Genomic DNA, 19,574 nt, shown 5'->3' on the forward strand with positions numbered 1-19,574 from the left:
CCGGACCAAAGGTTCGTTTCGATTCAGGAAGCCCTCTAGTGGCTATTTGGTAGACAGCCACTGAGGGCAGACTTAGAGCTGCAAAGAAAGCTGGAGTTCTATTTTATTGACAATTTATTCACGCCGGCTGTCTGGAGCTCCGATGACTCAGGAGTCGGCGTTATTGGAGAGGATTCCTGAAGGCTAACATAGAACAACTAATATAAGAAGATAGACGCTCTAGATGTCCGAACAGAGATATACGGAGATTCCAACCTTCCATCAAGTAGAATAGACCAAGCCGAAGGTATTGCTACATGGTCCAACTTGGGTACAGTCTCAGGTTCAGTTCAGGTTTCCACACTGAGTACAGATCAGGTTTCCTCAATGAGTACAACTCAGCCTGGTTCATTCACAGAGAACAGCTCAGGTTCACTCATTGAGTACAGCTCAGATTCCTCATTGAGTACAGTTCAGGATACCTTAGTGAGTACAGCCCAGGTTTCCTCAATGAGTACAACTCAGCCTGGCTCTTTCACAGAGAACAGCTCAGGTTCACTCATTGAGTACAGCTCAGATTCCTCATTGAGTACAGTTCAGGATACCTTAGTGAGTACAGCTCAGGATACCTTAGTGACTACAGCTCAGGTTCCCTCAGTGAGTACAGCTCAGATTTACTCATTGAGTACAGCTCAGGCTCCCTCATTGAGTACAGTTTAGGATAGATCAGTGAGTACAGCTCAGGTTCCCTCATTGAGTACAACTCAGGATAGATCAGTGGTTACAGCTCAGATTTCCTCAATGAGTAAAGCTCAGCCTGGATCACTCAAAGAGAACAGTTTGGGTTCCCTGCCTAAGTAAGTAGAGTTTACCTCATTGAGCACAGTTCAGATTCCCTCATTGAGTACTGCTCAGGATACCTTAGTGAGTACAGCCCAGGTTCCTTCAGTGAGTACAGCTCAGGTTTACTCATTGAGTACAGCTCAGGTTGCCTCACTAAGTACAGTTCAGGGCCCTGTTCCATCACTGTGTACATGTCAGGGTCCCTCACTGAGTGCAGCACTGAGTAGAGCTCAGGTTCCCTCACTGAGTACATCCCACCTTCCCTCACTGAGTACAGTTCAGCCTCCCATGCCCCTTTTACTATAAGAATCTGTCAGCACATCGCTCAGGTACACGGGAATCAGAAACATTGAATAAAATACAAATCCAAAAAACTTGCCAGAATAAAAAACAAAAGGACCTTCCTTCGTTGTGTTTGGTTCCATTCGTTGATAGTACAGACAGTGACTATCGGGTTGCAGCTATATTTATCATTTATTGTCATTTATTGCAAGTGGTTACATTTTACACTTTTTTTTCAATGGTTTGAACAAGATTCTACCCATAGCCAGTGCTACGAAGTGGGGATTTATGCCGGTTTACTGCCCGGTGGAATAATGGTTTTCTTTATAAAACGAGATGAGACCAGAGCCATTATAATGTCATGTTTGCCCTGGAATATCTCTGTCGATCCCCTACCTCAATTTGTTTATTGAAGGAAAAACTGCACAAATCAGACTTGAGGCTAAATTTAGGGAATTGAATCTGTCTTTGGGAGATATAATCATTTTTTATTTTTAAATCATATTCACTTGCGAGACAGAATGTGAGAAAATGTGGAATGTCCAATCCTGATCGAAGAGTATTTATCCACTGAAACACTTCACCTTGTCCTGTCCTGGTTTTGTTCACGTTTGTAGAGCGCCATCTGTTGGTTGTGAAGATCTTGCAACAGTTATGTGCACTACCTGAATAGCAAGACTCCATTATTTGCATATTCAGGTAGATTTGCATATTATGGTTTCTGCAGACAGGGAAGATATTTCTCTTTAATTATTGTCTACCCCACCCTTTTATGAATATATTATTGTGTTCTTATGAGTGCATGTGTGTTTTCCCATGTGATTTGGTTACAAGTATTGAATGAAATTTGTTGCCATAAGTTTAACGTTATCCCACTCACAGAGTTTTCTGACCTGTTGTCTGGCTGCACTGAAACTTTAGAAAGAGTTAGGCCTGGAAGCTATAAGTGCCTTTGTTGCCTTTGTTGGTGTCAGTATAGGCAGAGGTATGCAACCTGCCTGGGAGAGGGGATGATGCCTGCCTGGGAGAGGGGATGATGCCTGCCTGGGAGAGGGGATGATGCCTGCCTGGAGGAGGGGATGATGCCTGCCTGGAGGAGGGGATGATGCCAGCCTGGAGGAGGGGATGATGCCAGCCTGGAGGAGGGGATGATGCCTGCCTGGAGGAGGGGATGATGCCTGCCTGGAGGAGGGGATGATGCCTGCCTGGAGGAGGGGATGATGCCTGCCTGGATGAGGGGATGATGCCTGCCTGGAGGAGGGGATGATGCCTGCCTGGAGGAGGGGATGATGCCTGCCTGGAGGAGGGGATGATGCCTGCCTGGAGGAGGGGATGATGCCAACCTGGAGGAGGGGATGATGCCTGCCTGTCAGGAGAGAGATGCAGCCTGGTCTGGTGGAAGAGGTCCTCAGAGACCCCTGTCAAGATTTGGCAAGAGGATCTGAAGTGCTCCTAAGTCCCTGAGAGAGAGAGGCTGACCAGGCAGAGGTATCACTTGGAGTATGGGAGTTATGTCACACGTATAACAACACCCCAAAAGTTCAACACATGAACAAAATAATAGGCAAACAAATACAGTTAGTGTGTTTGGAAGCTGAATTGTTTATGGTTTTTGAATAATTCTTTCAATGACATAGAGGTTGTTAAAAAAAAAATACCTCTGGTGCTAAATATATCATGTTCTCTCCTTACATAACACAAGCGCTAGTTAGCATATTCAAACAACAATTATACATGCAAATATATGCCACTGAGCTGCATGCATATTTAATTACATATTTGTGATTTTTTTTTTTGCATGCATAAACGTTCACACATTCTCATAATTCTCCTTCCCAGCTGTCTTATAATTGGGAAGTTTCTCCTGCTAGTTCTGCCTGGAATTTTACTAAATAATTCAGGAAGTGGAAATTTCTATGTATCAGTCTTACAGTAAAAAACACTACCATTAAATGCACCCAGACCACTTCATCCCAAAGACCGGGTGCAGTGGTCTTGTAGTTTTAACCTTTCGATGTAAAAAGTTGCGTGTTTGTAGTAATGGTTATATTTAAATCACTGGGCTAAGCACATCTCTATTAGTTATCATACTGACAGTCACAGGAGGCGCTTCCACTGTAATAACCGAGTGAAACTTGGTCACACAATGAGTGACGTCCATGAGGTCATCAAACGCACTGAATTCAATATTTTCCAATGAGAAGCATTTGATTGGACCGTCTCAGCCAATAAATTAAGAGCAAATAGGAACAACATTGATATATTTAACGCAAAAGGGAAACAGCTATATCAGAGAAGAGGGCGTCCAAAAGGAGCCAGGTATGTGTCCCAAGGATTGACTCATTACTGTGGGTAGGATCCATGCTACGTCCAGCACCATAACCACCACAGCACATAAACCATTAACAGAAAACGTTCACTCACCAGCTGATAACCAAATTGATCACTACCTTCGTGTCATAAGAGCAGTGGAAACTTAGGTGTGGGCCCTTTGTTTACAATGCCTAGAGGGGTATTTGTCACACTGTCACACCTCAGTGACGAGAAGGCCGGCGGGGCCCGTATATCTCTCATACAGAGTGAGTCTGCCATCATGTCAGTTCTGGATTGCCCTGTGAATGGTGTCAGTCTAATATCGAATGGTACAGCTTCCCACTGCTATCACACAAGTGAGCAAAGAACTAACTCCAGAGAGACGGTATAAGAAACTAGCAGATGCCGAGCGATCACACATTGTTCAGTTCTCAGTGAGTGCCTGGCTCTGTTTTTATGCTATTTACATATAATTAGGGTTTGCTAGATTGCTTAGTGTAATCCAAATACGAGTTTATTGAGCACGACGCGCAGAAGGTACTAGCTGTGACTGACTGCCATTACTCTGCAAAGGAAAACGTCTTGGCATTTTATTTCTAGACGGCCCCACAGATTGAACCAATCTTACGTGGCATAGTATAGTTTTTCGTGATGGCAAGAGTTGGCTAAAAGTCTTCTAATGCTTCCTGAATAAGTACTAATTATTCAGTAGCCTATTGACTAGTGTTTGCCTCTTATACTCTGCTTTTGGCTCCTGTGTAGGACATGTATGCGCGTGTGTGTGTCCGGTATTGCGGGTACGCAGCATATAGTATAGTATATGGCATGATATTAAAAATGCTAAAAAAAATAGCACTAAAAAATAAATAATAAGAAGTTGGGTTTCAGGAAGCTTGGTTCGATTCCTTTTTAGGAGAATTTACTTACGTGCTAGGAGACGGACTGCGCAAATACCGAGCCTGAACAGCTCGGACATCATCTTCTTCACCTCTATCGGGGACTACTTGCTCACCGTCCTGGTCCTGGCCGGTTGCCATGGTGATCTGCTGCAGATGGATCTGAGCACTGCAAATAGAAAATATAGTATTACATTTAAAATGTACATCCCTGAGCAGAATCTGTAAGGATGTGTCAGCACAGAGATAAGTCTTTCAATCCCAAAACCCAGAGAAGGGAATCACTCCCCGTCGGCAGAGAATTGTCATGCGATTCAAAATGGAGTAACCTTCCATGTTATGCAAGATGGACATAAACATGACTAATATCCCTCAATTTCCATCATAGTCCTAAATCAAAGTCCAAAAATCCCTGTGACTTCCAATAAAACCACATACAAACCGGAAAGGGTTTCTGTAAACTGTGCTAAGGTAAAAGTGTGTCTGCCATCTCGAGGTGTTTGGATATTGGAATTATATATATATATATTTTTACAGAGATACATGTAGGATGACGTTGAGAACAGTTAGAGATAATATTATGCATCTTGAGAATACAGCACGAAATTTTATATTTGGGGTAACAGAGATAGTGCAACATAACACTTGGCTGGCTAGGTGAAGAATGTCTTCGTGACTAAACGGTTTCACTGCGTGCTAGGTAGATTAGTAAAAACGATTAAACCGAACCGTATTGTAGAATAAACATGAAATAGTCAAGATAATGTAGGCGGTTCATGTAGTAGCATTAGTGGTTTGTACATCACGGGTGACTAACTGTCAGGATTAACTAAGTAAGGTTTTAACTGCTTAGCAATAACATAAAACAATAAAATAAAGCTGGTATAATGGTATGAGAGTTACACAGCCTGGTAAGATTGAACGTAACAATGTAATGTAGAAACTAGCTAGGCATGTTATTTACAGTCGTCTGCATGTAAAAATTAAAGGGTTAAATCTATGCTTCCTTTATGGCATAGCCTTTCTGACAGCATTTAGGTAAGTAAAAAATAAGTTAACTCAAAAGGTTGGAGCTGTGCTTGCTAAGTATAACAGGAACAGTGCAAGTCTAGAGTAGGCTATGTGTAGATTGGACTATAACATCGGGAGTATGCTAATATTAGTAAATACAGGAGTCCACCGTTCGGTTGGTAAGCCGGGATAATGCCCAGGCTAGCAGGTTCACCACCTCGGATCTTCACCCAATTCCCGACCTGTGAGGGAGCAGCTGGGTGTCCGTTGAGAGATTCCCTTCAAGGAGCTGAGTGTTGCGTTGGGCCTCCCAGGGGAAGCCTGATTGCAGGTGTTGCCACTTCACTCGGCTACGGTTGATGTGTCCCAGAGGGGTCTGATGGGTCAAAGTCTCGGACCTCCATGCTGGGCCCCCAGCAGCTACAGGCTTTGTGTGAGCCCCTGTGGGTTTCGGGTGAGTTGTAGTGCTTTGCCCCCGCCTAGGGGGGAGAGAGGATCTCCGATCAGTTGAGCTCTGCGATTTGGTAATGCGTGAATGTGCCGCCTTACTTGATGGCTTTTGAGGTTTAGAAGGCGCTGGTGGACTCCGGCGCTTGTCAGCCATCAGGTACTTGTGGTCGGGAGGTAAGTTAGACTGCCTGTCTTCTCTCCGTTGCTCTCCTGTAGCTTTTGCCCCTCTACATAACAGCTTCCGCCAGAATTCTCTGAAGTGGGCCTCTAGTCGTTCCTCAAAGGTCTCCAGAGGGCTTGTTGCTTTTGCAGCAGGCTCAGCCGCCGCCATCTTGTCCTCGGTGTCAGAGCAGAGCGTGAGTGTCAGGGGTTGCACTGTATTTTGCTTTGCATAAGAGTCAAGCTTGTTTGTTCGTGCCGGGATAACCCCCACCGGCAAGGGGGGAGAAACGGGGGTCCCAACCACCTTAGCTGTTCCAGCAGGCCAGTCAGCAGGGAGAGCGGCCGCCTCTCCCACGCTCACGGACGCTGGTAGGCTGCAGTGTGCTGTCGAGTATAATTCGTCCTGTAGGTCCCAAAAAACCTACAGGTTGGTGCTCCGGGTAATCCTGATGCGTTCCAGCGTTAAAAATCGTTTTTTGGGGTAAGAAAAGGCAGCTTAATAGTGGTTCTCACTTGGAGCTCACGCTTGGTGCGACCAGTCAGTTCGGCGGCTAGGCCCCGCCCCCATATTGGAATTATATTGAGGTTGAGTAATTAGCATGATGATATTGGCAAGAGTTTTAGGCGTGTGATTGTGTGTGTGTATATTACATACTTAATGTATAGAGTGATATCGTTAGTCGTCGCGATCGTGATATCGACGCAGAATCGGTTCAATAAATGTTACTGCGAGGAATCCAAGATGGCTGCCTCCAACACACACTCCTGAGGGGCTGGAAGATAATCTGCTCCCATTCATGCCCTGATAACATTAGCCATAACAAATTGTCTTAGCAGTGCCAGTAGCTGTCCCAATTCACCAATTATTCCTCTGTTGCATGTCTTTAGCTTATTTCCACCAGGCAGGGCCAGGCTAACATAGGACCTTTTACGAGTATTTTTTTAAGTTATACCCCATTAGAGACACAGTTTTTCAGTTTTCAAAATTAGAATTCTGATGTTTTTTGGGACATTTTAACAGCTCACAGATTAAAATTACTCCATAAATGCATTTAAACAAGTATATATGCAGCGTTCTCTCACATTATTTTTTGGGACCATTTCCAGGGGATAGTTTGTTAACAATTTAATTCCAAATTTGTTGTAATTAATACTGTAGTATTACAATGTAAACTGTGTTATATTTTGAGTAAATCCTTATTCCTCCACCAGAGTTTTGTGAAATTACAGAACTGCACTTGTCCTGTCCGGTTCATTTTCTCAATATTGGAATATAGATAGATAACACATATTGGAACATAGATAGATAACCCATTTGGGGCATTTTAGCATCAATACATGAAGCTATTGTGTTGAATTCAATTTGCAGATTGGCCCCTTACATTGGGAGTAATACAACTGGACAGAGTCGTGTTGAGCTGGACTGAGGATGTGCCGCAGCTGCAGAACCGCTGTTGCATATACAGGACGCCCGTGATTGGCCATGCTCAGTGAGAGCAAGTGTCATGAAACACCCCCGCTCCATGTATGATCTAGAAGTGAAACCCCAGACAAAATACTTTAAATGATAGGACAGAGGTTCTAAATTAGGACTTTTCCAAAGGATTTAGGACGTTAGGACAGTTTTTAAAAAAATGTGACGTCGCAGAAGCAGACGGCATCCCAACTATTCCATCAGGCTCACAAAAAGGCGTATGGACTAAACAGCAGGTTAATGGGGAGTTGAAAAGGGTTTGTAAAATATAAACCAAAGAGTTGAAACCCAAATCTCCAGCATTGCTGAAATGTAGTTTTTTTTTAAGTCTGATTATATTGGTCGACATTAATACAAATCAGGTGTTAGCTCTTCACAAATTGCTATTTTGTTATTAAATACCCAGAGAGGGGATGTGGTCTTTTATTTCTCTGTGTCCAGATTTAGCCTGTGTTTCCCATTTAGGACGTCAATTATGGTTATTATAGCTCCGTCAGCGGACAAATAGCACTTAAATATATCATTCACTTGCGAAAAAACGAATGATAATTTGTGATTGTGAATCGGAATGTTAGATAACCTGGAGCTTTGTGAGTATGCCAAACCCTATGTTTTTGATAGGATTCGGATGTAAAGGCATTGATTAGAATCTGGACACTGAATGCATAGGCTGACCAAATACTATCGTTAGTAAATAGGAGAATTGCCATTGCAGTTGAAATTCCATAATTGTCACCAGATTTTGTCCAGCCAGACAATAAATAAGGCTGACACTTCCAGTAAGGTGTTTAGGGAAACATGGCGGATCTAGCAAACCTATTAGTTCTAGGCGTGCGCTGCGCAATTCAGGTTATGCACCAGATGGTTTGTTTTTTAGTCTTTTTATTTGTAATAAAGGGAAAATGTTTATATCAAATCAACAATCATAATTTCTATTCACTTGTGATAAAACTGAGCTAAATTATTTTTGAATCACCAACCGAACACAAATACAAATGAGATAAAAATGTTCTCGATTCAGTGATTAACATAATTTAAGAAGATAAATAATGAAGAGAGCGGACTGGGACCTAAATGGCGACAGAGGGGACAAACGGGCCCTGCGTTACTGTGAGTCTAGTTACAAACAAAACTCTCCTCCCTCACTCCTGTGCGTACAGTCCAGGGTGAAAGTGGGTCTGTCATCTCGATGAGTTTGGATATTGGAGCGATGTTGAGGTTAAATAATTACTATGATGACGTTGGTGAGAGTCACAATGCTGGCAAAGCATCAGGGGAGATGTAGTTCACAACATCTGGAGTGCAGAAGGCTGCCTACCCTGACTCGGAACATTTCCACGTAAGGAAATAAAATGTAAAATCCTGACATGACAGATAAGTACAGCAGAATCACCAGGCTGTTTGCAGCAGCGGATACGGCTTGTGATTATTAAATGCGGGACTCTGAGTCAAGCTGCTTTGTCAACACTCAGGGCCAATCTCTGTGTTTGGCAAACTAGCGTACAGGGAGTGTTTGAGAAACAGAGGACACAGCATCACCGGTTAGAATTATGTGTCTGTCCTGGCTCACGCAGAGGATGACTGAGCATCCGTCTGAGACTCCCCTGAAGGCAGCCTTTTTTACAACAGCATAAAAAGCAAACTCAGAACAATAATGTAATGCAACCCAGGGTAACTGTTATGCAGCGAGCTTGCTGAGCAAAAAGCACTCGGCTGTCATTGAATAAGACAGAATATATGGTAAGGTGCCATTGTATTGCTCGTACACCATGCTTAGTGCCATACTGTGTCAAATTAGAGGCTCTGGGCCAACGTGGGCAGTGGAAGGAAAAGTGCTTGGACTAAAATGCCTATAATCCCCAGCAGGAGCCAATTTATCTCATAAATATGAGCCTCGCTATTAAAGTGGAGCCCAGTTAGGGTTGGCAGATCCATCTTGTGTCCATTTGTCCATTTTTCTCACTCTCCCATCTAATGCAATATAAATATGGGCTGGTAGATATTAAAAATGCTACCCTGCAGTATGAAGAATTCATATGCTACAATCAGCGACACGTGTCTATGGGTGAGGAACTAACAAAGGGCCCTATTTAACCCAAATATCCAGTTCTCTGTTGCTTGCGTCATATTGCATAGAGAGACGGGGGTACAACTTTCTCCACTCCCCCCCCCCCCCCCTGCAAATTGAGAAATGCAGCTACACATAGTGAAATGACAAAATGTATGAAACTTTTTCTAAACTGGAATAAAACACATTAATACTAAGGGTAGATGCCCCTTGCAGACAGATGGCTATAGAGGACTTCCTACTTAACCTGTTGGCATATCCAGGTAGTAAGTCAACGAAGCGGAATCCTGCGGTATACACATATCCCACACTAGGGGGCAGCATTTTTCATGTGCTGGCCAATCCTGTAGGTCTAGTTATATGGTGTGAAGACCGGGCTGATGTCTGGTGGTCCATGCGCTGGACAGATCTATGTTTGGGGGGCCTGGACGCTGCCAATTTGAACTAATTTGATACATTCTTCCCATTATTTAGGATTTGTGCTTATAGAATCAGAGGAGAGAGGGAGAGACAATGATATGAACTTAGAATAGGTGAGAGACTAATTTAAACTGTGTGAAAAGGCATCAAATGGATATAATAATTATTATTATTATTGCCATTTATATAGCGCCAACAGATTCCATAGCGCTTTACAATATTATGAGAGTGGATTTAACTATAAATAGGACAATTACACATAAACTTACAGGAACAATAGACCAGAGGAACATAAAACCAGACCCTAACGAATAGCTAGACTCTGTTTGTGCTTGTGTGTCGAGGGGCAGAATTGCCAAGACACAGGTAGAGCTATTTACCAAAAACAACCATGTGGGAAGCTATGGTAAAAGAAGTGTGAAACCCATAACTCAAAAACCCGATAGGGTTACTTTAAGCCCATTATTAGCACTCAGCCATTCTCCCGAAGCAGTTTACACACTCCTGATAACGTACCAATGTTGGTCCACACCTCATAATGCATAATTTTGTACTCACGCTATTGTTTACACTGTAATGTGTCCAATAATAACGTGTACTGTAAGTTTACTGTGTTTCATGACCCACATGGGTGCGACAAAAAACGAAAAGTTTAATAAAAAGAGATTGACAAAAAAATAAGAAGTGTGAAACAGCCAACCACTCACACTAGTGTCACACTAGTGCCTATAAGATTTCATTTTCGTTATATAAACCCCATGTGATGTCACAGATCACTTCTATACTCTTTGCTGCTTTGACTGGACATTTAGGGGATGGTATAAGATTGCTTCCCTGTGTCCATGGTCAGAACTCGACCCACTGACAGCTCCCAACCAATGAATATTCTCTAACCCTGGTATGAACTGGTATCATAATTATAAATATGAATTACTGTGCCAGCTCATCCGTTACGACAGTTTATTACTGGATGGTGCATTGGGGTTCCTAGCACCATAACCACAACAAGGTGTGCTACTCTAAAATAGGAATAAAGTTATTAATATATTATTCAGGTCTTTAACATTCCCTGACTATGTATATCTGGGGGCCTGTGGGGTGAAGCAGTGGCTTACATTGAGTTTCCAGTTCCCTGAGTCTCTCATGATTCTTAGTATCACATCAGAGGCGTAACTAGAAATGACTGGGCCTCGATGCGAAAATTGCCCTGGGTGCATCCAAACGTTGAATCCATCCCCAGCCCCTCCATTTGTCTCATACCCCCTCTTTGCCGCCCCCCATGCATCTCATCCTCCCAGCCCCTCCATGCATCACCATGTATCCTCCCCCAACCCCTCCATATGTCTCATACCCAGTGGGTACATACCGGGATCGCACGGGTCGCGGCTGCGACCGGGCCCGGCCCACCAGGGGGCCTGGCCGCCCTGCGACCCGGTATGTAGCCACTGTGGCCAGCCTCTTCTCCTGGGGAGCCCAGGAGCCGGCCACCCCAGGGCCCCCCGAGGCTGGCCCTGGTATCACCGGGCGGGCAGGCTGGCGGGCGCACGAGGGAGCACTCTCCCCTGTGTGCTCCCTCTTCACCTACCTTGCGCACCGCGTACTGATGCCGGAGCCGGAATATGACATCATATTCAGCGAGGGAGCTGAACAGGAAGCACTCAGCCAGGGAGAGTGCTCCCTCGCGTGCGCGCCAGCCTGCCCGCCGGGTGACACCACTGGACCCCAGGGAATCCCCTCAGCTCTCCCAAAGGTAGGGAGGCTGGGGGGATTCATTGAAAAAAAATTTAAATGTGTGTGTTAGTGTTAGAGTGTGTGTGTTAGTGTGTGTGTTTTTATGTGTGTTAGTGTGTGTGTGCTAGTGTGTGTGTTAGTGTTAGAGTGTGTCAGTGAGTGTGTTACTGTGTGTGTCTGTTACTGAGTGTGTTAGTTTGTGTGCGTCTGTTAGTGAGTGTGTGTTTTGTAAGTGAGTGAGTGTGTGTCTGTCTGTCAGTGAGTGTGTATGTATGTCTGTCACTGAGTGTGTGTGTCTGTTAGCTAGTGTGTATGCATCTGTTCGTGAGAGTGTGTGTGTCTTAAGCACTTACCTTTCTCCAGCGCTGGACTCCCTTGGCGCTGGGGATCTCTCCGCCCCGATCCGCCTCTCAGCTCCAAATGCGCATGCGTGGCAAGAGCCGCGCGTGCATTCAAACCGCCCATATGAAAGCATTACTCAATGCTTTCCTATGGACGTTCAGCGTCTTCTCACTTCTCACTGTGATTTTCACAGTGAGAATTGCGGAAGCTCCTCTAGCGGCTGTCAATGAGACAGCCACTAGAGGCTGGATTAACCCTCAGTGAAACATAACAGTTTCTCTGAAACTGCTATGTTTTCAGCTGCAGGGTTAAAACTAGAGGGACCAGGCACCCAGACCACTTCATTGAGCTGATGTGATCTGGGTGTCTGTAGTGGTCCTTTAAGTGTGTGTGCATCTGCATGCACTGGCGTACATACCACGGTCGCAGGGGTCGCAGGCCTGTGACCAGGAGCCCGCCGCCATGTGTTGCGAGCCCAGCCCACGCAGAGGAAACGCGTAGGGGGGGGGGACCCACGGATCAGTTTTCGCACCGGGACCCCATGGGTTGTGTGTACGCCACTGCTCATACCACTTTTTTGCCCCCCATCCTCCCAGCCCCTCCATGCATCTCCATGTATCCACCCCCCAGCCCCTCCATGCATCTAATTTCCCCCATGTGTGTCATTCCCTCTGTCCCAGCCCCTCCATCTCTCCGTCCCTGGGTGTGTGTGTGTGTGTGTGTGTGTGGGTGGGTGTGTGAGAGCGTGTTTGCTGGGTAGGATAGGGGCTGTGGCTAAAAAGGGAGCTTTAAAAAAAATATATTTTCTAATGTAATTTAAAAAAACATATTTAATATATCTTCCCCCCCCCCCCCCCTGTGTCCTACCAGCATCCAGGGAGGGGGCAGCATATTGCCTAGTGGTCCGGTGGTGCTGCAGAGGCTCTCTGCCTTCACCTCTGCCGGGTGAAGGCTCTTCCCGGCGTGTGTGGCGAAACCAATCTCGCCACTGTGAACTGGAGAAGCCTGGTTGCTCGCCTGCTTCCTTGGGACTATGGACCAGACTTTAAAAGGCTTATTTCCCCTGCAGAAAGGCTTATTCGTGCCTTTTCTGCCGGGGTGTTCGGTAGATTTTATCTACCGAACAAACAAACGAATGCGCAACCACCTGGGAGCTGGAGTGTGCCAGCAATTGACCGCCCAGAAGCTGCGGTTAACCGCAGCTTAATTGACAAACGCTGGGTGGCCTTTGTTCGTCAAACGAACACGTGGCGGCGGCCATCTTAGCTCCCGAACAGCGGTGTTTTGCCGTCGAGCGTCTGGAACTAAAATCGGACACTCGACTAAGCAAACACCGCTGAGACCTCCAGACTTCCGTGGATTCGTGCCACAACTACCGAACGAGCCACCGTTCGGTAGAAAGACTGATGTACACATGGGGATTCATCCGGACTTCGGTATTACTCTGGATGGCAATCCGTTCAGGACTTTTAACGCACAAACTGGGACCGACCGCAAGGCCAAACCTCATGGAACTATTTTCGGTTACTTTGCCTGTGCGGTCGGTCAATACTTTAAAGTCCCATAACTCCTGAACCCTTTATCCGAATGGGCTGATTTTCGCATATGTTGTCCCTCCAGACTAGGGCTATCTGGAGATACTGGATTTTTGGATGTACCCCAAGTATTTAGGGTACATCCAAAACTTAGGGGAAATCCCATATAAGCCTGTTGTATGAATAAATCAGTGTTGTTGCTGTTTAACCCTGAAGCTGAAGTGTTGTCTCTTTCTTGGGGGGAATTTGACTGTATGCCGATTGCCAGGAGTGTAAGCTGTTCGTATTGCTTTTCCTGTTTGGCTGCTTCCAGGGTTTGTGTGTCTGCTGTTCGAGAGTTGGTGAATACGTGCAGTTTGGAGTTCGAGAGGTTGGTGATTGCAGTAGCTGCTGGTCTATGGGAAAGGGGATTATCGCCTAAACCGTTTTTATCCTCTTGTGAGCGAAACGGTCCGTTACAAGTGGTGGCAAGCGGCGGGGTCATTCCCACAGCCCAGGAGGGCTGCTACAGGGCAACACCATTCCTTGGAGTTACAAATTGAGGGCAACGCTAGCACTCGTGCAGCGCCCCTGGCAGCAGAGGTATCCAGCGACTTGGAGCAGACAAGTATGGAAGGCTCTGACACTGAAGATGATTGGCTGGCAGAAGTGAGGCAGCGAGTGGCCCAGTATGGGGGTGATGTGTCCATGGGGATATTCCAGGTGATCTGGAACCAGGTCATGGCTGAGCGAAACTCAAGGATGGACGGAGAGTATGCTCAGCAGGAAGAGTGTTACAGCAGCAGAGTAGAGGCTGCATCCGAGGAGGTTAGCCGTCTCCCCCTAAGGGGGCAGGAAGAACCCAAAGTAGGGGTCCTCATAGATTGGTCCTGTGAGGAACCACAACAGGCAGGTGGAGATGGGACCGAGGTCTCTCCACCGGGCCCAATGGGATGGTGGGCAGCAGGCCCAGATCCCCAGCGGCAGAGTAAGTCCCAGGGAGCTGAAGGTGCAGTCCTTCCTCCCCAACGGCATATTGTATCCCAGGGAGCTGAAGGTATCGTCCTTCCTCCCCAGCGGCAGTGTGTACCCCAGGGAGCAGAAGGTGCCGTCCTTCCTCCCCAGCGGCAGATTGTATCCCAGGGAACTGAAGGTATCGTCCTTCCTCCCCAGCGGCAGTGTGTACCCCAGGGAGCTGAAGGTGCAGTCCTTCCTCCCCAGCGGCAGTGTGTACCCCAGGGAGCAGAAGGTGTCGTCCTTCCTCCCCAGCGGCAGTGTGTGTTACAGGGAGCTGAAGATGCAGTCCTTCCTCCCCAGCGGCAGATTGTATCCCAGGGAGCTGAAGGTGTCGTCCTTCCTCCCCAGCGGCAGATTGTATCCCAGGGAGCTGAAGGTGTCGTCCTTCCTCCCCAGTGGCAGATTGTATCTCAGGGAGCTGAAGGTGTTGTCTTTCCTCCCCAGCGGCAGTGTGTGTGTCCCAGGGAGCTGAAGGTGTTGTCCTTCCTCCCCAGCGGCAGTGTGTGTCCCAGGGAGCTGAAGGTGTCGTCCTTCCTCCCCAGCGGCAGTGTGTGTCCCAGGGAGCTGAAGGTGTCGTCCTTCCTCCCCAGCGGCAGTGTGTGTCCCAGGGAGCTGAAGGTGTTGTCCTTCTTCCCCAGCAGAAGAGTGTCCTGAAGGGAGCAGAGACCGTCAGTCTTGCACCCCAGCAGCAGGACAAAATAATGAAAGGGGAGACAGCTGGTCCCCCTCTCCACCAGCAGAGAGAGTGTCAGGGAGAGGAGCCTGCTAAACCCTCTCCCCAGCGGCAGTTTACAGTTCAGAGAGAGGAGCTTGTTACACCCTCTCTCCAGCGGCAGCCTAACCCACCAAGGGGAGATGTTGAGCCCCACAGCTGTGCAGATGGGACCGTAGTCTCTGCACTTACAGCACAGGGGGTCGGTCCTGTCCCCCAGCCACAGAGCGATGTATCAAGAGGGAAGACAGTCGGTCTCCCCCTCCCACAACCAGGCTCCAACCAGGCTACTTCCGCGGTAGCGCTGGCACCAGGGCAGAGTACCGCTGGTCTCTGCCCACTCAGCAACCCACCAAGGCAACCTAACAGTCCCCCACACAGTTGTGGTGAGGCACCTGGACATGGACAAACTTCTCCTCTACCCAGGTGTAGTAACCAGTTATTGTGGGTGGGCTGTACTGCTGTTTCTGCTTTGTGGGTGGGTTGCTGGACTAACCCGGGCACTGACCGGCAGGAGGTCAGGTACCCTGTTAGTCTAATTGGTAAAGGGGAGAAGTGTGGAGAAACCAATCTCACCACTGTGAACTGGAGAAGCGTGGTTGCTCGCCTGCTTCCTTGGGACTATGGACCAGACTTTAAAAGGCTTCTTTTCCCTGCAGAAAGGCTTATTAGTGCCTTTTCTGCCGGGGTGTTCGGTAGATTTTATCTACCGAACAAACTAACGAATGCGCGACAACCTGGGAGCTGGAGTGTGCCAGCAATTGACCGCCCAGAAGCTGCGGTTAACCGCAGCTTAATTGACAAACGCTGGGTGGCCTTTGTCCGTCAAACGAACACGTGGCGGCGGCCATCTTAGCTCCCGAACAGCGGTGTTTTGCCGTCGAGCGTCTGGAACTAAAATCGGACACTCGACTAAGCAAACACCGCTGAGACCTCCAGACTTCCGTGGATTCGTGCCACAACTACCGAACGAGCCACCGTTCGGTAGAAAGACTGATGTACACATGGGGATTCATCCGGACTTCGGTATTACTCTGGATGGCAATCCGTTCGGGACTTTTAACACACGAACTGGGACCGACCGCAAGGCCAAACCTCATGGAACTATTTTCGGTTACTTTGCCTGTGCGGTCGGTCAATACTTTAAAGTCCCATAACTCCTGAACCCTTTATCCGAATGGGCTGATTTTCGCATATGTTGTCCCTCAAGACTAGGGCTATCTGGAGCTAGGAGATACTGGATTTGTGGATGTACCCCAAGTATTTAGGGTACATCCAAAACTTAGGGGAAATGGTGTACTGTTTAATTGTGTTAACGGATAAGTTAGAGGGAGGAGATGTGTGGGTTGTATCTTAAACTGGATTGGTGTATTGTAAATCCCTCCCTTGCATGGCAGAATCCCATCTAAGCCTGTTGTATGAATAAATCAGTGTTGTTGCTGTTTAACCCTGAAGCTGAAGTGTTGTCTCTTTCTTGGGGGGAATTTGACTGTATGCCGATTGCCAGGAGTGTAAGCTGTTCGTATTGCTTTTCCAGTTCGGCTGCTTCCAGGGTTTGTGTGTCTGCTGTTCGAGAGTTGGTGAATACGTGCAGTTTGGATTTCGAGAGGTTGGTGATTGCAGTAGCTGCTGGTCTATGGGAAAGGGGATTATCGCCTAAACGGTTTTTATCCTCTTGTGAGCGAAACGGTCCGTTACAGCATGGAATCGTGGTTACTGCTGCAACGCTCAGAAAGCCGGAACTCAGCGCAGAGGTGAAGGCAGAGAGCCTCCTTCCCTTCCTGCTGCGCAAACTCTGCAAAGGCCCGGGAGGGAGATCAAAAGATCTCCCTTACCAGGTCTGTGTGCTTGTAAGGGGCTGTACGACTGGCCCACGGACCCCCTGGAGTGATGGGCCTGGTCGCAGCTGCGACCCTTGCGACCGTGGTAGGAACGTCACTGTATCACATTATGACACATTATGATTGTTTTACCATATTGTTATGGAAATTCCAAACACTGAGTTCTCGTCATCTAGTGTAATAAATCCCTCTCGTCCTCTAGTGTAATAAATCCATGAAGTGAAATATACAGGAAAATAGTTAAAATAAACAGGTCTCTGATTTATATGTTTGATTCATTTAGGACCCTCCAATACAGATAGATAACACCGTGTGGGGGCTGTGAGCGAAGCGATCATATAAAATATATGTGGCAAAATGATCTATTAAACATGTGATAGATTGCAGTTAATTTCCCACATGTCACAGTTTGAATACCGTAGTTCTTTGTGTCTATGTATTAAGCCTTTATCCCAGAAAGCCATATAACTAAAAAGAGGACATATTTACTAAGCAGTGTGAAGCTCTCATAATAGAAACATAAAGACCTGCCTTTAACCCCTTAAGGACCAAACTTCTGGAATAAAAGGGAATCATGACATGTCACACATGTCATGTGTCCTTAAGGGGTACAGATACATTTCGCCCTTATAATTTTACATTTCCCACCTACAACACAGTGATTTATTAATAAAACACCAATCCCCAGGCTTCTTGAACACTTTCATCGTTTTATTCCCTGCCACCTTGGCTGGTGGACTACTCTGTGCATCTACTACTCATTGATGACTTTAGCCATACACGTCCTTCTCTCCAAGTTAATACTCACTATTGTTCTAATTATACTTCAGAAAATGTAAAATGTTGCGTCCTTGTACCAATCTAATTTTACATTTTGCAATTCATACAGCTCTGTGTAATATATCAAACATGATCGTCTGTCGCTTGGGTTTCAGCCAGATTGTTAGATGACGGAGTGATTTTATTTGCTAGGGTCATGCGCTGAGGCCCAAGTCATGTACATGTACGCTCACTAAATCCAAGACTGTTTTAAAGAATTCTATCATTTACTATGAGCAAATTCTTTGTTAAAAAACCAATGCAACAATTAAAAAAAGTTACTAATTTGGAATAAGTTTGTAACGATTTCACAATCCAGTTTTAACTTCACTCCAATTTGGTATTTAGCAAATACACTTGCAAATACCGATTGGGGAGTTTTCACAGAGCAGATTGTTATATTAAGAGTAAAACAATATTTAGCCCACAATTGTTGAATTAACTATATTGTACCTTCAAAGATCACTAGAACGTACTGTTATTGACCAATGAATACATAATATTTTTGTAGAATAAACTCAGAAGTAAAAATGAGGCTGGCACTATCAGATCCAAAATGCACAAACTGTGCTAGCGGTGTTTATTATTTTGTCTTTCTAATAAACACTGTTAGCAATGTTTGTGCATTGTGTACCTGAAAGCGTTGCCCTAATTTTCTTTTGTCTTTTTACAGTTTATTGAATAATTTCTGAGTTTATTCTACAAAAATATTGTACTTTATTCGTTTACATGGTTTCTGGCTTCTCATAGTTAAACCTTACACACATTCAGTTACTGAGCCTGGAGAACACAGTCTGTAGTTCCATGTCTAACTGTCTATCCAGCTTGGGAGACTTGCAGACAGCTGTCCTGGGATGTCACATTCTAACCTAACGTTATTTAAATAGAGCAAGCCAGAAACATTAATTAAAGCCGCACAAACAAGCAACTCCTTAGTATTGTTGCCACCAAAACCAGCGTATTCACACCAAATAGATTTAACATTTAAAAAGCATTAAATAAAAGTTCAGGTACCTGGACTGAAGTCGTTGACTTGCTATTTAGGTGCTGTGTCGGGCAGCCGGGCTGAGAGAGGAGTCACACAGACCCCTTAACAATCTTCTAAATTTAGTGTCAGCCCTGCATTGGCTGCAGATATTGTGTCCTGCCAAGGAATGTCAAGCCTTTAAGGCCACTGGATGACGTTCCATTAACCCACTGAGTACTGTGTGTTAATGTCTCATAGGCTTGAAATACAACATGTAAAAGCACTCACAGATTTAATCCGTTGTGATATATTTTTAGAAAAAAAAGCATATGCTTAAAGAAATAAAGGTTATAGATTAAAAAAATGTATTTAACAGCGTGACATCCTATTTTTTAGTAAATTTTAATAAATACCATAAAAAATACAAGAGAAAAAAGTGCTATACAATTATTTTAAGAAATCACATAAGCAAATTAATCTAATAAGCAGCACCTCATAAAGAGCCCAATGCAAGAGCCCAATATATACAATAATCTTTTATGGTAAATCTTAATGCGGCATCATCATTCATTGTGATGTGCTCTCCCAGGCCGTCTAACGAGAGTCCCACTCCTGGGATGAGGCCGTCTAATGGGAGTCCCACTCCTGGGATGAGGCTGTCTAATGGGAGTCCCACTCCTGGGATGAGGCCGTCTAACAAGAGTCCCACTCCTGGCATGAGGCCGTCTAATGG

At 45.8% G+C, this 19,574-nt stretch overlaps 1 protein-coding gene across 1 annotated transcript in view; it reads right to left on the minus strand.

Annotated features, from left to right (window-relative positions):
• The window catches only part of STYXL2 (serine/threonine/tyrosine interacting like 2), a 57,354-nt gene extending 38,367 nt beyond the window's left edge, over nucleotides 1–18,987 (minus strand). Inside the window, exons 1-2 of the mRNA XM_063446566.1 lie at nucleotides 18,889–18,987; nucleotides 4,345–4,482 (exon numbers count right to left, since the gene is read on the minus strand). Coding sequence (XP_063302636.1) covers nucleotides 4,345–4,454 — 110 coding nt within the window. The 5' untranslated portion in view covers nucleotides 4,455–4,482; nucleotides 18,889–18,987. The remainder of the gene's footprint in view (nucleotides 1–4,344; nucleotides 4,483–18,888) is intronic.
• Nucleotides 18,988–19,574: the final 587 nt, after the last annotated feature.

The sequence above is a fragment of the Pelobates fuscus genome, chromosome 1, assembly GCF_036172605.1.
Source record: "Pelobates fuscus isolate aPelFus1 chromosome 1, aPelFus1.pri, whole genome shotgun sequence".
Taxonomy (NCBI): domain Eukaryota; kingdom Metazoa; phylum Chordata; class Amphibia; order Anura; family Pelobatidae; genus Pelobates; species Pelobates fuscus.